This window comes from Mytilus edulis, chromosome 13 (assembly GCF_963676685.1).
Source record: "Mytilus edulis chromosome 13, xbMytEdul2.2, whole genome shotgun sequence".
NCBI classification, from domain to species: domain Eukaryota; kingdom Metazoa; phylum Mollusca; class Bivalvia; order Mytilida; family Mytilidae; genus Mytilus; species Mytilus edulis.
The window spans coordinates 35518774-35536617 of record NC_092356.1 but is presented as its reverse complement, the minus strand read 5'-3'; the positions used below and the strand labels follow the sequence as shown (position 1 = coordinate 35536617).

The 17844-nt window shown below is 34.8% G+C and overlaps 1 protein-coding gene across 1 annotated transcript; it reads right to left on the bottom strand.

Annotated features, from left to right (window-relative positions):
• Window positions 1–1855: 1855 nt before the first annotated feature.
• Window positions 1856–16997, bottom strand: LOC139500913 (type-1 angiotensin II receptor-associated protein-like). Its single transcript, XM_071289814.1, has 8 exons — window positions 16847–16997; window positions 15198–15232; window positions 14500–14611; window positions 13214–13313; window positions 12581–12614; window positions 11542–11654; window positions 9905–9972; window positions 1856–2106 (listed from the first exon to the last, which is right to left on the bottom strand). The coding sequence occupies exons 1-8, from the start codon at window positions 16898–16900 to the stop codon at window positions 2023–2025; spliced, it is 600 nt and encodes a 199-aa protein (XP_071145915.1). The 5' UTR covers window positions 16901–16997; the 3' UTR covers window positions 1856–2022.
• Window positions 16998–17844: the final 847 nt, after the last annotated feature.

The following is a 17844-nucleotide window of genomic DNA, read 5'->3' as shown; positions in this document are numbered from 1 at the left end:
ATATGTACTAGTATCTATTTTTTCTTTATTTTGGTTGAATGTACAAAAATTAGAAATTACCAATGAGACGCCTATACACCATAAACCGACGGACGACCTTTAAATACCCCAAAATATACGGCTTCCGGCAAAGAGCACAATCAATTTTGTAAAGTAAGCTATGAAGTTCACGGCATGACAAAATGTGGAATCATTCAAAGTAGGAAAATAACATTTGTCACAGTAAACAGTTATTGATTTCCGTGTATTTCATGGGACCACACTTGTATATATACTAGTACTCACAATGTCAGTGCTTTCGAATAGTACGCAAGACTGATTCAGTAAATTAAGTATTTATCATATCAACGTGCTAGCGTAAAAAGTAATTCATAAAAATGCTGTACTCCGAAGAAATTTCAAAAAGGAAAGTCTCTAATTAAATGTCAAAATTAAAAGCTCAATCACATGAATAAATGAATAACAACTGTCATATTACTGACTTGGTACAGGCATTTCTTATGTAGAAAATGGGTGATTGAACGTGGTTTTATAGCTAGATAAAACTCTCACTTGTATGACAGTCGCATTAAATTCCATTATACTGACAACGATGCGTAAAACAGACACAACAGGTAAAAATGACCCAAAAGGGGTACAGCAGTCAACATTGCGTTATCATCTATTAACATCACTATAAAACAGGTTAACTAAAGAAACGTGTGTATGCCTTAAGAACCCATCATTATTCAGCAGCAGACAAAAAATTACGATTCTCCTGCATAGCAAATATTTTTTGTTCCATCGCATGGTGTACTAGTGCAAGTCGAACCTTTTGCAACGGACTCACCCACCCTTATTCACTTTTTTTTTTAAACCTGTAGGAACCACTGACACTGTTTATCTTTAAGACGATAAAGTCGGATCAAAACAAATCGTGAATGCGTAGGAAAAGATATACTTAAAACTTTGAATTTTCGAAATACTAAGATTACCTTAGCCGTATTTGGCACAACTTTTTGGAATTTTGAATCCTCAATGCTCTTCAACTTTGTACTTGTTTGGCTTTATAAATATTTTGATATGAGCGTCACTGATGAGTCTTATGTAGACGAAACGCACTTCTGGCGTACTAAATTATAATCCTGATACCTTTGATATCTTTTTAAAACACTGGGTCGATGCCACTGCTGGTGGACGTTTCGTCCCCGAGGGTATCACCAGCCCAGTAGTCACTTTGGTGTTGACATGAGTATCAATAATGTGGTCATTTTATAAATTTCCTCTGTACAAACCTTTGAATTTTCGAAAAACTAAGGATTTTCTTATCCCATGCTTAGATTACCTTAGCCGTATTTGGCACAACTTTTTGGAATTTTGAATCCTCAATGCTCTTCAACTTTGTACTTGTTTGGCTTTATAAATATTTTGATATGAGCGTCACTGATGAGTCTCATGTAGACGAAACGCACGTCTGGCGTACTAAATTATAATCCTGGTACCTATGATAACTATACTTCCTTACATTTTCTACTTTTATTTAAAACGAAAAGACATTTCCCAATGTAATAAAAAGAATAACAAATATCGAAAGATATTCAACTCGTGACCAATTAACACTGATAATTAACTCATGCGCTACACGCTTTTGTGAATTAGTGTGCTGTTCGGTCACTCGTTGAATACTTTTCTCTTTTTAAATTCTTCGGTTAGTTATTCTATAATTATCCGTATCATAATCATGAGGATGAACTACATGCAGGATAATTAAAATATTTGTATAATCGTAAATTGAATGACAGGACTTTATCATTTACATTTTTCACGAACGCGAATATTAACATTATACAATGTTATACAAAAGAACAATCATAAGTAAAGTGGTGTAAGCCGTTACGGAAAGCTAGTACTTTTTTTATTATTATTATTGCAAGGAGAACATTATTTTCAATAGACTTAATATTGTCAGATGGACAGATTCGTTAGAAAAATTAATACACTATGGTATCATCATTAATCTCGATGACAAGCGACTGTTTTCCTTTACCAATCGCGTAGTTGTTCTATCAAAACACCTTTCAGCTGATCTGTCAAGACCGTGATAATGCCTGCAACTAGATCCGTCTCCTACAAATTAAGTAAACTATATCAAATAAAGGCAACAGTAGCATACCGCTGATCGAAAGTCATTAATCGATTGAGAGAAAACAAACCCGGATTACAAAATAAAACCGATGAAAACACATCATATATAAAAAATACACTCATAAAAAAAACTCCGAAGAAAATTCAAAAAGGAAACTCCCTAATCAAATAGCAAAACCAAAAGCCCAAAAACATCAAACGAATGGAAAACAACTGTCATATTCCTGACTTGGTACAGGCTATTTCTTATGTAGAAAAAGGTGGATTTAATATGGTTATAGCTAGCTAAACCTCTCTGTTGTGAATTAGTTATAGTTTCAGTTTAGTATTTTATACTCTTTTATTTCCTCAACGTTTTACCGCCATTTTACGTAACAATAGGCTCGCAACGTCGTCACTTGACGACGTCTCTTTGTATATCTTAGACTCTAGTAAAGCATACGAAACATTGAAGACGCTTTTGTGTTTACTCGCCTTTATTATCGATACGTCCAAAACATTGCTGCCGTGACAAAAACAGAAGAATACGAAAGATGAGTACCGCGACAACGAAGATGAAGACCAGACGAGCTGGACATCGGGGAGTTCTTACAAAGCTGCTAAAGAAAGTGGAACCGAGTTCCGAAGAACTTTTGCAGGAATATGACGTTAGCGAACTTTCTACCATTCGAGGACTTATTGCTAAGAAGCAGGAAACGATCGACCAACTGAACGAGAAAATTGTGGAGGAATTATCAGAAGAGGAAGTGAGCGAAGAAATAGAGGAAGCCGACAGATACACGTATGACATAGAAATGGCTGTAACCAAACTTTCAAAAATCGTTAAGGAATCAGAAATCACAGACAAACAGTCAAGTAAGTCATTGCTAAACCCAAATGCACACGAGTTTATTAATTTCACGAATCATCAAGAAAGTCAGCCACAGCCCAGTTTCATGCACGCAAATACATCAGCGTCCGTTTTTTCAAACTCCAGCATGTACCACAAACTTCCCAAGTTAAATTTACCAACGTTCGGCGGGAATATGTTAGAATGGCAACCCTTTTGGGATTCGTTTAGTGCTGCCGTACACGATAACCTGTCTTTAAACGATGTACAGAAATTTAATTATTTGAAATCTCAACTGTTCGGAGAAGCCACCCAATGCATAGCAGGTCTACAAATAACTAACACAAATTACGGACAAGCATTACATGTACTGAAACAAAGATTCGGTCAACCACACAAGATAATACAAACATACATGCAGAGTTTAATCAGCCTTCCTAGTCCAACGTCAAATATTACACATTTGAAAAAATTCTACGACAGCATGGAAAACTACATCCGTGGCCTTGAAAGTATAGGGGAGTCTCACGAGTCGTTCGGAAGCCTTTTAGTGCCCATAATATTAAATAAACTACCTGGGAATATACGAGAAAACATGGTACGTGCCCACGGAGGCGACCACTGGAACTTGCCGTCGTTACGGCAAGCTATTCAACATGAGATTACGATTAAGGAAGCGGGTCAGTCGGTAAACGGGGATGATATAGAGCCAAATTACACACCCACATCAGCATTCTTTACGGGTACAAATCGCAACTACGCAAATCAGAAAGGGAAAAGAGACATAACCAAGAAGCCGTGCATCTTTTGTCAAGGAGTTCACGCCCCATTAGCTTGTAAAAATGTCATGGAAATTGAAGATCGAAAACGAATTGTTAAGGAAAAACAGGCATGTTTCAATTGCTTAGGAAATCACAGAGTTGCCGATTGCAAATCCGATAAAACATGTAAAAACTGCAATAAACGACACCATACTAGCATTTGTTCAAAGAATGAAACACACTTGTATACCAAGTCTAAAGATAGCAGTACATCAAAACCAGATACCGATACCGCAATCGCAAGCATGCATTCATCCACATCATCGGTTAGATCGCAGGTATTGTTGAAAACCGCGATAGCACCTATCACGTATGACAAGACACATTTTAACACCGCCAATATACTATTCGACGAAGGAGCCCAGCGAAGCTTTATCACTCAAGAGATGGCCGATTTATTGAACCTGAGACCACATAGGAAAGAAGCGATAACGATATCCGGTTTCGGTGAATCCAACAAGAAGGTTAGAAATTTACCAATTGCTACTATCTATATAAAAGGTCTAACGAATACGCTTATCCCTATTGAAGTTCTTATAGTACCACAGATTGCTTATCCGATACATACATACGCAAGGAACCAGTCGAGTTTTACGCATTTAAATGGATTGAAGTTAGCCCACCCAGCTTTACAGGACAAGGATTTTGAGATATCAGTCTTAGTTGGCGCCGATTATTATTGGGATATAGTTGGGGACAGAGTAATTAGAGGTTCCGGACCAACCGCTGTACAGTCCAAAGTTGGATACTTGCTATCAGGACCTATAAAATTGAACACTAACAGTAATAATCAATCAACGTCATCGATTATGAATATTTTGACCCCGCACAGACTAGAAGAATGTGAAATACATAAATTTTGGGAAATCGAATCCATAGGAACAGAAAATGACAGTGAAGTAAAAGCGAAAACGGACTTACAAGAAATGACCACTTACCAAGAGAATAACATTCATTTGAAAGACAATAGGTACATTGCCAAGTTCCAATGGAAACAGGAACATCCGGAGTTGCCTAGCAACGCGATGATCGCCAAAAAGAGAACATACAACGTGATAAACAGACTAGCTAAAGAACCAGAGATGCTAAAGATATACGGTAACATTATCAACGACCAAGAAAATCGAGGTTTCATAGAGAAGGTTGAAACCCCGTATGAGACTACTAATCGAGTGCATTATATTCCGCACCACCCAGTGAAAAAAGATTCATCGACTACACCGATACGTATAGTATATGATTGCAGTTGTCGTCAAGATTCAGAATCACCCAGCTTAAATGATTGCCTTTCTTCTACACCGCCACAGCTTAATAAGTTAACAGATATACTTACAAGATTCCGCTACGGGAAATACGCATTAACAACTGATATTGAGAAAGCATTCCTACAGATTGGACTAGACGAAGAAGACCGCGATTCCATCCGATTTTTCTGGCTTAGAGATCCAAGCAACCCCAAGAGCGGACTCGAGACTTACAGATTCAAGGTAATTTTATTCGGAGCGACATGTTCGCCATTTATTCTGAACGCTACATTATTGAAACATTTATCAACGGTTAAAAGTGCTACTGCTGAAATACTCAAGCGTGATTTGTATGTAGACAACGTACTTACAAGTGTCAATACGGAAGAAGCCGCCTTAAATTTCTTTGAAGAATCTAGAGAACTCATGACAAATGCAGGATTCAATTTGAGAACATGGAAGTCAAATAGCAATCAACTTAGCAACGAAGCTACAAAGGCAAACGTACTTGATAAGGATAGCGAGACGAAAATTCTTGGAATGCGTTGGGATGCGAAGTCAGACATATTGACATTTGCGAAACTAAATGAAGATCGCATAGGTATTGATAATTCACAAGCGACAAAGAGAGAAGTATTGCGTAAATCATCGTCAATTTACGACCCACTTGGAATTCTTGGACCAGTGACTGTAAGAGCTAAGCTACTGATACAAACATTATGGAAAGAGGGATACGATTGGGACCAGGTGTTACCTAGCAACATAGTCAAATCATGGTATGAAATTTTAGATGACATCCGAGATGTAACTGTTAAAACGAAAATCGCACGACATTATTTTAACGATCAAAATGAGAACGAAAGCAACGAGAAAATAACATTACATGTCTTTGTTGATGCCAGCCAACGCGCTTATGGAGCTAGTGCCTACTTATGTAAAGGAAACACTTCTTCTCTAGTAATTGCAAAAAACCGGATCGTTCCGCTCGCAAAAATGACATTATCAAAGCTAGAATTGATGGCTGCAGTAATAGGAGCTCGAATGGCTAAAAACCTCACGAAAACCCTAAAACCACAACGCACAGTACTATGGAGTGACAGTCAGATCGTTCTGCACTGGATTTCGTCTTTAAAATCATTTGGAAGATTTGTTCAGAATCGTGTGATAGAAATTAAAGAAACGACACAGCACTACGACTGGAAATACGTACCAACAGACTCAAATCCAGCCGACCTTCAAACTCGAGGAATATCATCAACGCAATTCAAAGAATCGACTTTGTGGATGCAAGGACCGTCATGGATATCGGATGAGACCAGTTGGCCTACATGGACCCCACAAGTTAAACAAGAGACTCGTTTGTTAACGACAACAGATGACAGATGACAGCGAAAAGATAAAACCGTCTGTATTAAATGGAATTTCGAAAATAATCGATCTATCAAGATTCTCGTCATTGAAGAAGTTCCTACGAGTTACATGCTATGTGTTTAAATTTGTGAATATATGTAAAAGTAAGCGACCGTATAACTTGAGGAAATATGCTAGACACGGAAAAGTTATTACGAAAGATGAAATCGACCGCGCAACTTATACATGGATTACAGATATTCAAAATGAAAAATTCAGTAGTGAAAAGATGCAACTCGCAAACCCGTCACATGACAAGAATCTACCGTTAGTAAGACAATTGCGCTTGTTCATAGATACAGAAGGTGTTATTCGATGCGCCGGGCGCATACACAATTCACAGCTAGACGACTCCGCGAAATATCCAGTGTTACTTCCGAAGAAAAATCAATTTACGGACTTAATTATATTGAACGCGCACCTGCAGATGTTGCATTCTGGTGCTGGACAGACAATTACGCAAATCCGTCAATCATATTCGATACCTTCCATTAGACAATGCGTTAACCACATCGTTCAGAAATGTGTAAAGTGCCGAAAAGTGACCGGAAAAGCATTTCCACAGCAAATTTCGTCTCCGCTACCAAAGGATAGAGTCACCGATATGATTCCGTTTACGACAACTGGTGTTGATTTCGCTGGACCACTATTCGTTAAAGATAATGGACTTGTTACAAAATCGTATATTTGCCTATTCACATGTGCTTGTATTCGTGCCGTTCACCTAGAACTTGTTACAGATATAACAATCGAATCATTCAAATTAGCGTTTAGACGATTCGTTAGTAGGAGAGGAATTCCCAGTACTGTGTATTCCGACAATGCACCAACCTTTGTTTCCGCTTCACATGATATTCCGAAGGAAATGAACATTCAGATTAATTGGAAATTTATTCCGAAAGCAGCACCGTGGTACGGTGGATGGTGGGAGAGACTAGTTGGAATTACGAAAACGACATTGAAAAAAGTGCTCCGGAAATCTCAAGTAAATTCTGACGTATTACGAACAACTTTGATAGAAATTGAACGTGTAATCAACGATCGTCCGATTACATATGTGTCAGCCGACATCCGAGATCCAGAGCCGCTAACGCCGTCACATCTACTGCAGGGAAGAAGATTATCACAAGAGAACAATTATGATTCAGAGGACAATAATTTAAATTTAGATTTCACAGAAGCAAACAAACGTTTTAATCATAAAGTAACTTTGATTGAACACTTTGCAAAACGATGGAGAATGGAATACCTCACCGGATTAAGAGAATTTCATCGCGTCGCCGGAGACCAAAGCGCACATGTGAAAATCGGTTCCGTCGTACAAATCATGGACAATTCACCGAGAATGATGTGGAAACTAGCAGTAATAGAAGATTTGATCACCGGGAAAGATGGAGTAGTGAGAGCAGTCAAACTTCGTACATCAAATGGACTGATTACAACAAGACCAATTGTGAAACTGGTGCCATTGGAAATATGAACTTTAATTGTTAAAAGGGTTTTTTTCAATACCCTTTTTATGAACAATACATGAACAATAATTGCATTTTGCGGCCCCCAGAATGTTGTGAATTAGTTATAGTTTCAGTTTAGTATTTTATACTCTTTTATTTGCTTAACGTTTTACCGCCATTTTACGTAACAATAGGCCCGCAACGTCGTCACTTGATGACGTCTCTGTGTATATCTTAGACTCTAGTAAAGCATACGAAACATTGAAGACGCTTTTGTGTTTACTCGCCTTTATTATCGATACGTCCAAAACACTCTCACTTGTATGACAGTTGCATAAAACTCCACTTTATTGACAAAGATGTGCAAACACAACAAACAGACACAATAGGCAAACATGTCATCAATAGGCGTACAGCAGTCAACATTGTGTTATCATCTTAATCACTCCAGAAATAAACAACATATTGACAAACATTGACCATTGCAAAATAAAATAGTGGCGGGATGTTTAAGTCCATAACTACGTCATATCGTCGCTGGGATTTCAAAATGTTGTAGTTTACAAATTTTTTAAGAAAAAAATATCTCACAAACAGGCATTGAAAATTTTGACAAAATGCATGCTTCCAAAATGTCGTATGTGAACTTGAACATTTTTGTAAATAGCATTTCTGGATTATCCGGGAACTTGAATTATTTTCACAGAAATAAAGAAATGTACAATTATTGTATTCCCAAAGCCATTATACAACGATTTTCAAGTTTTAATACAACATATTGGAAGCAACCTTTACAAACAACTGACATCGGCAATTTTGTAATATGTCTTATTTCAAACGTTTTGATTAGTCTAGCTGTATGCTATTTTGTAATACCAAAGATTTCCTCCCGCCCAGGCTATAGGTGTCAAAAAGTATTTTAGCCAAAAAAGTCATATACGACATTTTGGAAGCCCAGCGACGATATATAAGAAAGAAACACAAAAAGGCATATAGACAAAGCGTATTAGCCAAAATGAAAGACAAGAAAACAAAAATTATAAAACGAAATAAAACAAAGTACAGAGCCATATTGAATGTAACAAAGAATACCACAAATGCATATAGACAAAGCGTATAACAAAAAATTAGATACAAGAATACAGAAATTATAATAGAACAATAACACAATGACGGGATGTATAAGTACATAACCACTTCAAATGAATACCATCAAAAGCAGACCAAACAGCATCAGTTATATTCATAAAGACAAATAAAAGGACACGTTATTAAGATAATAAATAACGTCAGTACCCAGAATCTATACTGGAACGAATACTGCTTTCTCAAAAGTTGCTAAGACAGGGCTATGAATCAATCAAATTAAGGTCATCACTCAAGAAATTGTACGGTCGCCATCATGAGCTGATTGGCCATTATTACAAAAGTGTGTCAGAAATAATAACTGATATTCTTCCTCAGTCATAATAACCTTCCATCATTACCGAACTGAACAAAGAAATAACACGACGGGTGCCGTATACGGTGCAGGAAATGCTTCCCCTTCCAGAGTACCTGATTTCACTCCCGGTTTTCAGTGGAGTTCGTGTTGTTTCTTATTTATTATTTATAACTGTCGATGTAAATGTCCTTTGGTTTTTTTAGTCTTTGTTTACTCCTTGGTTTTGATTGTTATTGTTTTCAAGACCATTGTTTATTATTTGTGAACAAGGTCCTGGATTCTTTCGATGAAACTTTTTAGAAAAAGGACGAGACATTCTTTGACATACTCCTAGTTCATCAACTTTCTGCTCAGACACTGGTAACGTTTTACAGAGTCTATTTAGTTACTGCATGCTCTTGAATGATTATTTCAAAATTAAAATCTTTTCGTTTGAAATAGATTCTGGTACTTAGATGACTATGTATTTCAAATTAGAGGTATAGGTCTAAAATAAGGCGAAAGAAGCTGGGTCTGTTATTTCTTTAATCTCTAATTCTAAAAGTTTAATTGAAATGTAAGAAAGATGGAATACATACCATTTCCGAATCTGCTTCAGAAGAATTCGAAGATCTTTTCTTCCGCTTTATTGTTGGAGCAGATGCCGCTGGAATGATACATTCTCAACCTTTATATATGTTACGTTTTACCATCAATTACAACTTACATTTAAGTATTAGGTATGAACACAAATGCGGTCACTTCCATTTAAGACGAAAACCGTCTAAGATTTAACTCAAATGCTAAAATTGTGAAGATTTTAGTAATTTAGCATAACTTAATGATGCTAGTACCCGATATATGTGCATTATATTGATCAAAACAGCTCATATTATGTATGTAGCAGAAGTATTCTACTTTCCAATAAATAGGTAAAAGTTTTCATTTTCACAATTTTGTAAAACTGATATATTTTGGGGCCAAAAAGGGGTCTTACTGAACCTACTCCTTTATATCAATATAAAAAAGAAGAGGTGGTATGATTGCCAATGAGACAACTCCTATATAGAGACCAAATGACACATACATTTAAACTATAGGTCACCGTATGGCCTTCAACAATGCACAAAGCCCATACCGCATAGTCAGTTATAAAAGGCCTCGAAATGACCTGAATGTAAAACATTTCAAATGAGAAAACTAACGGCCTAATTTAGGGAAAAAATAATGATAAACGAAAAACAAATATGTAGCACATCAACAAACGACAACCACTTAATTACAGGCTCCTGATTTGGGACAGGCACAAACAAACATAATGTGGAGGGATTAAACATGTCAGTCTACTTATATTGAAATAAGTCCGGTTAACTGGTTAACGTATTCGATATTCGGTCATTCCGATGGTTAACCGGTTAAACATTGACAACACCAAAACATACCTATCCATGGAATGTTACATGGAAGCTGAACCGGTTTTCCTCGTCTTTCTTGCCACACTTTGTACATCAGGAAAGCAGTGACTGGTTTGATTATCAAGTTCAAAATGCGGTCACTTCCATTTAAGACGAAAACCGTCTAAGATTTAACTCAAATGCTAAAATTGTGAAGATTTTAGTAATTTAGCATAACTTAATGATGCTAGTACCCGATATATGTGCATTATATTGATCAAAACAGCTCATATTATGTATGTAGCAGAAGTATTCTACTTTCCAATAAATAGGTAAAAGTTTTCATTTTCACAATTTTGTAAAACTGATATATTTTGGGGCCAAAAAGGGGTCTTACTGAACCTACTCCTTTATATCAATATAAAAAAGAAGAGGTGGTATGATTGCCAATGAGACAACTCCTATATAGAGACCAAATGACACATACATTTAAACTATAGGTCACCGTATGGCCTTCAACAATGCACAAAGCCCATACCGCATAGTCAGTTATAAAAGGCCTCGAAATGACCTGAATGTAAAACATTTCAAATGAGAAAACTAACGGCCTAATTTAGGGAAAAAATAATGATAAACGAAAAACAAATATGTAGCACATCAACAAACGACAACCACTTAATTACAGGCTCCTGATTTGGGACAGGCACAAACAAACATAATGTGGAGGGATTAAACATGTCAGTCTACTTATATTGAAATAAGTCCGGTTAACTGGTTAACGTATTCGATATTCGGTCATTCCGATGGTTAACCGGTTAAACATTGACAACACCAAAACATACCTATCCATGGAATGTTACATGGAAGCTGAACCGGTTTTCCTCGTCTTTCTTGCCACACTTTGTACATCAGGAAAGCAGTGACTGGTTTGATTATCAAGTTCAAAATGCATATACTAATGTACAGTTCAAGAAGAATATTCAATATGTGATGTTACGTAATTCAAAGTTTAGATATTCATTCATTCATATCTTTCAATGTATAGTTCTGCTAGTTTTGTTAACTTAAAACCAATATCCAAGCAAGTAGAGTGATATTCCGTATTAAAATCTGAGTTAATATTGAAAATTATTGACTGGCGCGGACAATGCATCCATTTGAACGTTCTTACCTTTTAATTCTTCATATTTCATTGACACTACAGGGTTGTCAAATAAAATCTTACCCCGGCTCCCTGCTTAGGTTTGTTCTCAAATTACTTTTTATAATGGTTGTATTTTTTTGTGTCTTTTAACCTTTTTTATTGTTGGGCAATCGATTCATGAAGGAGAAGACACTATTTAAAACGATGTAAATCGAAGAAGTATTGCGATTGAGACAAAATCACATGTAAACATTACGGACGCCATCATGCTTTGGTTGATTATTATGGAATATCCGTTTCACAGATGATATCGAATATGTTTATGTCGTAAAATATACAATCCCATCCCTCTTCACGTATGTGACCTACCGAATACGACTTATTCCCTGATTTGTATTAACATGAGCCACACGACGGGTGCCACATGTGGAGCAGGATCTGCTTACCCTTGCGGAGCACAGGAGATGACCCCCAGTTTTTAGTGGGGTTCGTGTTGCTTAGTCTTTATCTTGTGTCTTGTGAACTTTAATTTGTCTGTTTGTCATTTTTCCTTTTTAAGCAATGGCGTTGTAAGTTTATTTTCGATATATTATCTTTTTCCTCTCTTTCAATGCGTTTTGTTTTTTGTATTGAATTGGTGGCGGTCAGTTTGATGTAAGATTGTTTATTCCCGGAATGCTTTTTTTCATAGGTTGTGCTGTTTACAAATGATTGGAATCATTACGGCAAAAGGATACCCAAGACTAAATCTGTACACATTCTTTACAGTGTCTAAAATATAAAGCAACATAATAATCTTTATGTATACAAACAAGTATGTTTTACATTTCATTTTTAAACATGTTAAAGAACAGGTGCACAAAATTGAGAACTTTTACATTTATTATTTTGAAATTAGGAGTGCATAGTAGCATCTTCTACCAAGATCTAAGTATTTACAAAACAATGGAACAGTTCCAGCACATGTATGAATGAATACAGTATATTTAGGGGCATTTGTTTTAAATTTTGACATATTGCCCAAACTTGAAACTTAAAAACGTAATATAGATGAAAAAGTCGTACTAAATTCTTTACTGTGTTTTGAGGCAAATCGTGTTTATTCTCTCAAAAAAACCTCAAAGTTCGATGTATGATTTGATAATCCCGAAAATATTGAAAACAACAAAATATAAAGTTGATGTGTCAAAGCGCTTTTCAATATTTAACAGGAAGGTATAAGGACCAAAAACGTTAAGGGATAAAACAAAAATGACATAACAAAATAGCTAACTTTGCTCAACTAGAGCCTAATATTTCTGATATTGACTAACCTAAAATCTGTGTTTGTGGAAAAGAAAGAACAAGCACTCTAGTAAAAATATACTTACTAGGTTGCTTGGGTACCTCATATGTTGCATCTCCTATAGGTTGGTATATACCAATGAATAACATGTCTTGTCCAATGGTTATGCAATGGAGGACAAAAAACTGAAACCATAAGCAAGAGAACTTTAACCACTGAATTGTAATTATATTTTTTTATTTATTTAGAACAATTTTGTTTTACTCAATCATTTAAAAGATTAGGCAACAGGAACCTCACCAAAATACCGACTATAACGTGTAAGTTTATTGAAAATAATATATTAAATGTGTATGATCAGCATTCACTTTGTTTAATTAATGTCCACTTGCTTTAATATGTTAGCCCGAAATAATTTTGTACTGATGGGTTCCTAGAAGGTTTTTTTTTCTTCAAAATAGCGGTTTAATACTTTACAAATATAGCTTTTGTATGAGGTCGATACAAGGATATATTGGCCCGAAAGAAGTATATTAACTGAGGACGAGGTCGATATACTTCCTTGGTCGATATATCCTGTATTGACCTCATAAAAAGGCTATATTTGTTATATATTATTAATCTCCGATCATATGTGTATCAAAATCGTCATTTGATTTTGTTGGAATGATATCATATTGTCTCTTAGACAATAACAACATATTATTTTTTATTTCATTTACTTTTTTTTTCTTTTTTTTTACATCTTATGTATTTGAATATTTTTTTGCGTCAAATAGCCGATTACAGATATCATTTGTTTCAAAACGTTTAACAATATCAAAGTATATCGTTTTTCAGATATTCTAAAAATAACCGTGTAATAGGTTTTTTGCTGTGCAGTATGCTTTTTTGCTATCCGACGTTTTCTCTCTACCCTCTTCAGATTTACTACGTACATTGGCAAACACACTAATCAGCAACTCAAAAAAAAATCATATAAATATAAGATTCCGGTAGAAAGCTGCGTGTACTTGCCCTGCATCAATAAAAATAAAAATGTAGTATAACAACAACGTGTATACGAATCAAATTTGTTAAAATATACGAATTAATAATACACGACAATATTAGTTTATTTGTTTTTATTACTTTATGTGTGTTTTACATCTAGAACAGCTTATGGTTTTGAAAATTTGCTTGCACTCACAAAAGCATTTGAAAAAAAGACATGTATGACGTAAAGATGTTGCAATTTCGCGTTTTGGTCATTGCCGCATCAGATATGCATAAAATATTAAAATGCAAAAATGCGTAAACACAATGACGAAAACTCTTAATGACAGCATCCGGTTAATTAATAAACATATCACATGATGAAAGATAACAAACCAAGAAAACTGCCTCTTCAGATTTACTATGTACATTGGCCAATACACCAATCAGCAAAACAAACAAATTCATATAAATGTAAGATTCCGGTAAAAAGCTGCTTGTACTTGCCCTGCATCAATAAAAATAAATATGTAGTATAAAAACAATGTGCGTAACTGTTTTTTTAAGGTTTTTTTATAAATAAGCTAAATTCATAACAGATATTGCATATATCCAGTAGTTATTATTCTTAAAGACTTTGTGCCAGTCAGTCTTGATATCTGATCTACTTGGTATATTGTACAGAAATTTAAAATATTGTTAAGGTTAAAGATACTGACAATGACACTTTAAAAGCATGCGTAGAACCAGACAAATACAAAGGAAACGTACAATACACATAATATGAAGATGCGGTATGATTGTCAATTGGACAGCGCCCCACGAAATATCAAATGGCGTAGTAGCAGTTAGCAACTGTCATCTTAAATAAAGATCATGATATCTATGCATACAAAGCCTTTCAAAGGCTTTACATGTAAAATACTCCCCACACCGCTAATAAAAGAATTTAGTAAATATTCCGAGTTCGTCAAAATGTAGTGTGAAAAGGTTTAAGTGTATTAGTCTTTTATCCAAATTTATCATTTAGTATTTTAAAACGCTGATATAACTTAGTATAAGAATTAAATGCAAAGATCAGATATATTACTTACCACACAATTAAAATGAAGTGTATAATCACAGTAACCTAAAATAATGTAAAATTATCATCATCATCATCATCATCATCATCATCATCATCATCATCATCATCATCATCATCATCATCATCATCATCATCATCATCATCATCATCATCATCATCATCATCATCATCATCATCATCATCATCATCATCATCATCATCATCATCATCATCATCATCATCATCATCATCATATTCATTATCACCATCATCATCATCGTTGTCGTCGTCGTGATTATTGTCGTCATCATAGTCTTCGTCGCTATTATTATTATCATCATCAGTGCATATCAACAATATCTAGTTTGATTTTGATATATTATTAACAAAATCAATATTCACACCGATAAAATCATATCGAAAAGATCCCGTTACAAAGTCGTCTTGGTAACCTATTAGAATAAGTTAACTTTAAAAAACGATAAGTTTACCCTAACGTATATATTTAAATCAACGGGCTCGGGAAACAACATCACCGTAAAAATGAGTATACCGTCTGCATACGTTTTCTATGGATACAGCAAAACTTAGAAAAAAAAGGTAATTTAGATTAAGATTTAGTGGATTGAAACTCAAAATAATTGTCATTTTTTCGTATGTATTTGTGCTGAAATTCTTGTGTAAAACTAATTTATCTAAATCTAGGAATCAACAGTTATTTTTTTCGCTGTTGATATTCGCTTTATTTAAAGTAAGTTCTTTGATAAAATTTCGGCAGTATATCTATACTTATTTCACGAAAACAAGATAACAAACGGTAGGTGTTGTTGAATTCATCAATATCGACGGGTCGTTTATTGACCTTGATTTGTCACAGTAAATCAGCATGACTGCTTCTAAACGGGCACAATAGGTGCCTTTAGGAATTCCTTCAACCTAACTATCGATAAACTTTATTGCCGAAACGTACATAAATGATGATCAAGTATAAAATTTAACAGCTTTAATCATCTTATTTATCTTTCTCATAAGAGAAGACGACCTTATATGACTTCAAATTTTTACTTTTTACTTTTTAATATAAAAATTTGTAAAGATAAGTTATTCAATGCTTTTGAAGATTATTGGCCATACTCAATTGGCGACGATAGATTGTGGTTTAATTCGTGACCATTTGCTCCTTTTTTAAATTTTCGAGGGCATGCAATATGCTGTGTCAGTATTGAGTGTAACAGATTTTTTTCTGTCGTAGCTAAGAAGGTTAATATTTGATTTGAATGAGAGACATCCTTCCTTGTTTTAAATTTCCAGCTTTAAAAGAGGAATGAAAGATACCAGATGGACATTTCAACTTCTTTATAAAAAATCAAACATGGCTACAAAAGAAAAAAAACAAACAGACAAACAATAGTACACAACAAAGAGAAATAAACACTTATCATCAAGCCGATCCTGTCGGGTTGCTCATTTAATTTAACATACGGTAAATAGTATAGTTCGGTAGGTCAAATTCGCGAAAAAGGAATAGGGATTGTTCTTACGGTATTAGGAACATAAAGGCAGTGTTTTCAATTTAAACTGTAATTTATACACTGTCAATAATACTATTGAATTTTTATTGCCATATCTATAAACAAAAACAAACTAAATACATAATTATTCATATATAAATATTACCTTCAACACAATTTTAGACGACTCCATTGTTCTGTTGTCATTTACATTAAACATATAAAGTATTCTCAGAATCCTTTATACATGTAAGTATTCCAAGAACCCTTCAATAAAATAAATAATGAAGTAATCCTGGTTATTTGGTGAGGAAATCAACAATTATCTAAAAATACAGAAATAAGTATGATATCCTGTCTCTCCTCAATGCTCTTGAACTTTGTACTTGTTTGGCTTTATAAATATTTTGATATGAGCGTCAATGATGAGTTTTATGTAGACGAAACGCGCGTCTGGTGTACTAATTTATAATCCTGGAACCTTTGATAACTTCTTCAAGTACAAGTGCATATTTTACTCTATTATAGACGAAAGTAATCAATAAGCTGGAACGTGTGTGGCAATGTAATTATTTTACAATGATATAGATTTAGAGAAAAATGTCAAAAGAGAGAAAAATTAGTGATTTAGGAAACATTTGTTTATGCTAATCAAGTATTCGTTTGTCTATTCTTTACTTGGGAGCATAACATAGTATACAAAAAAGTAACATAACTTAAACGACAGCTACTCATTTTGATAGGTTGTTTATCTATTCTTCAAATTCTTCCCCTCGATCGCTTATGGGGGATTAAATCTTTTGTTATAACATAGATCAAGCTATGCGACTGATGTTTATCAATATATTATTTTTACTTCAATAAAAGATCAGTGTGAGAAGAGTATTCAAAGGACGGTAGGGTAAAGTATTCGTCAATTTAAAAGCGGAAAGTCCATAAAAAATAACAAACGCTGTCAATTAACGGAACAAGTGAAAACAACTGCTATACTACCGACTTTGTACAGGAATTTAGGGAAGAAAATGTCAGGCCAAACCTGGTTTACGCATCTGACGCAAATACAAATTTCCATCCTGGTGTCTATGATGAGTTTATTTATAGAAAACTTAACAGCTTACTTGTATGCTAGTTTTTCATAGTTCTGTTATGTTTACAGCTTTGGTA

Coding starts and splice junctions, on each gene's coding strand:
- LOC139500913 (XM_071289814.1), bottom strand. CDS start 16,900: ATGTTTAATGTAAATGACAACAGAACAATGGAGTCGTCTAAAATTGTG. Junction 15,233..16,846: donor CGTCTAAAATTGTGTTGAAG/GTAATATTTATA, acceptor ACATTATTTTAG/GTTACTGTGATTATACACTT. Junction 13,314..14,499: donor CTGAAGAGGCAGTTTTCTTG/GTTTGTTATCTT, acceptor TTATGGTTTCAG/TTTTTTGTCCTCCATTGCAT.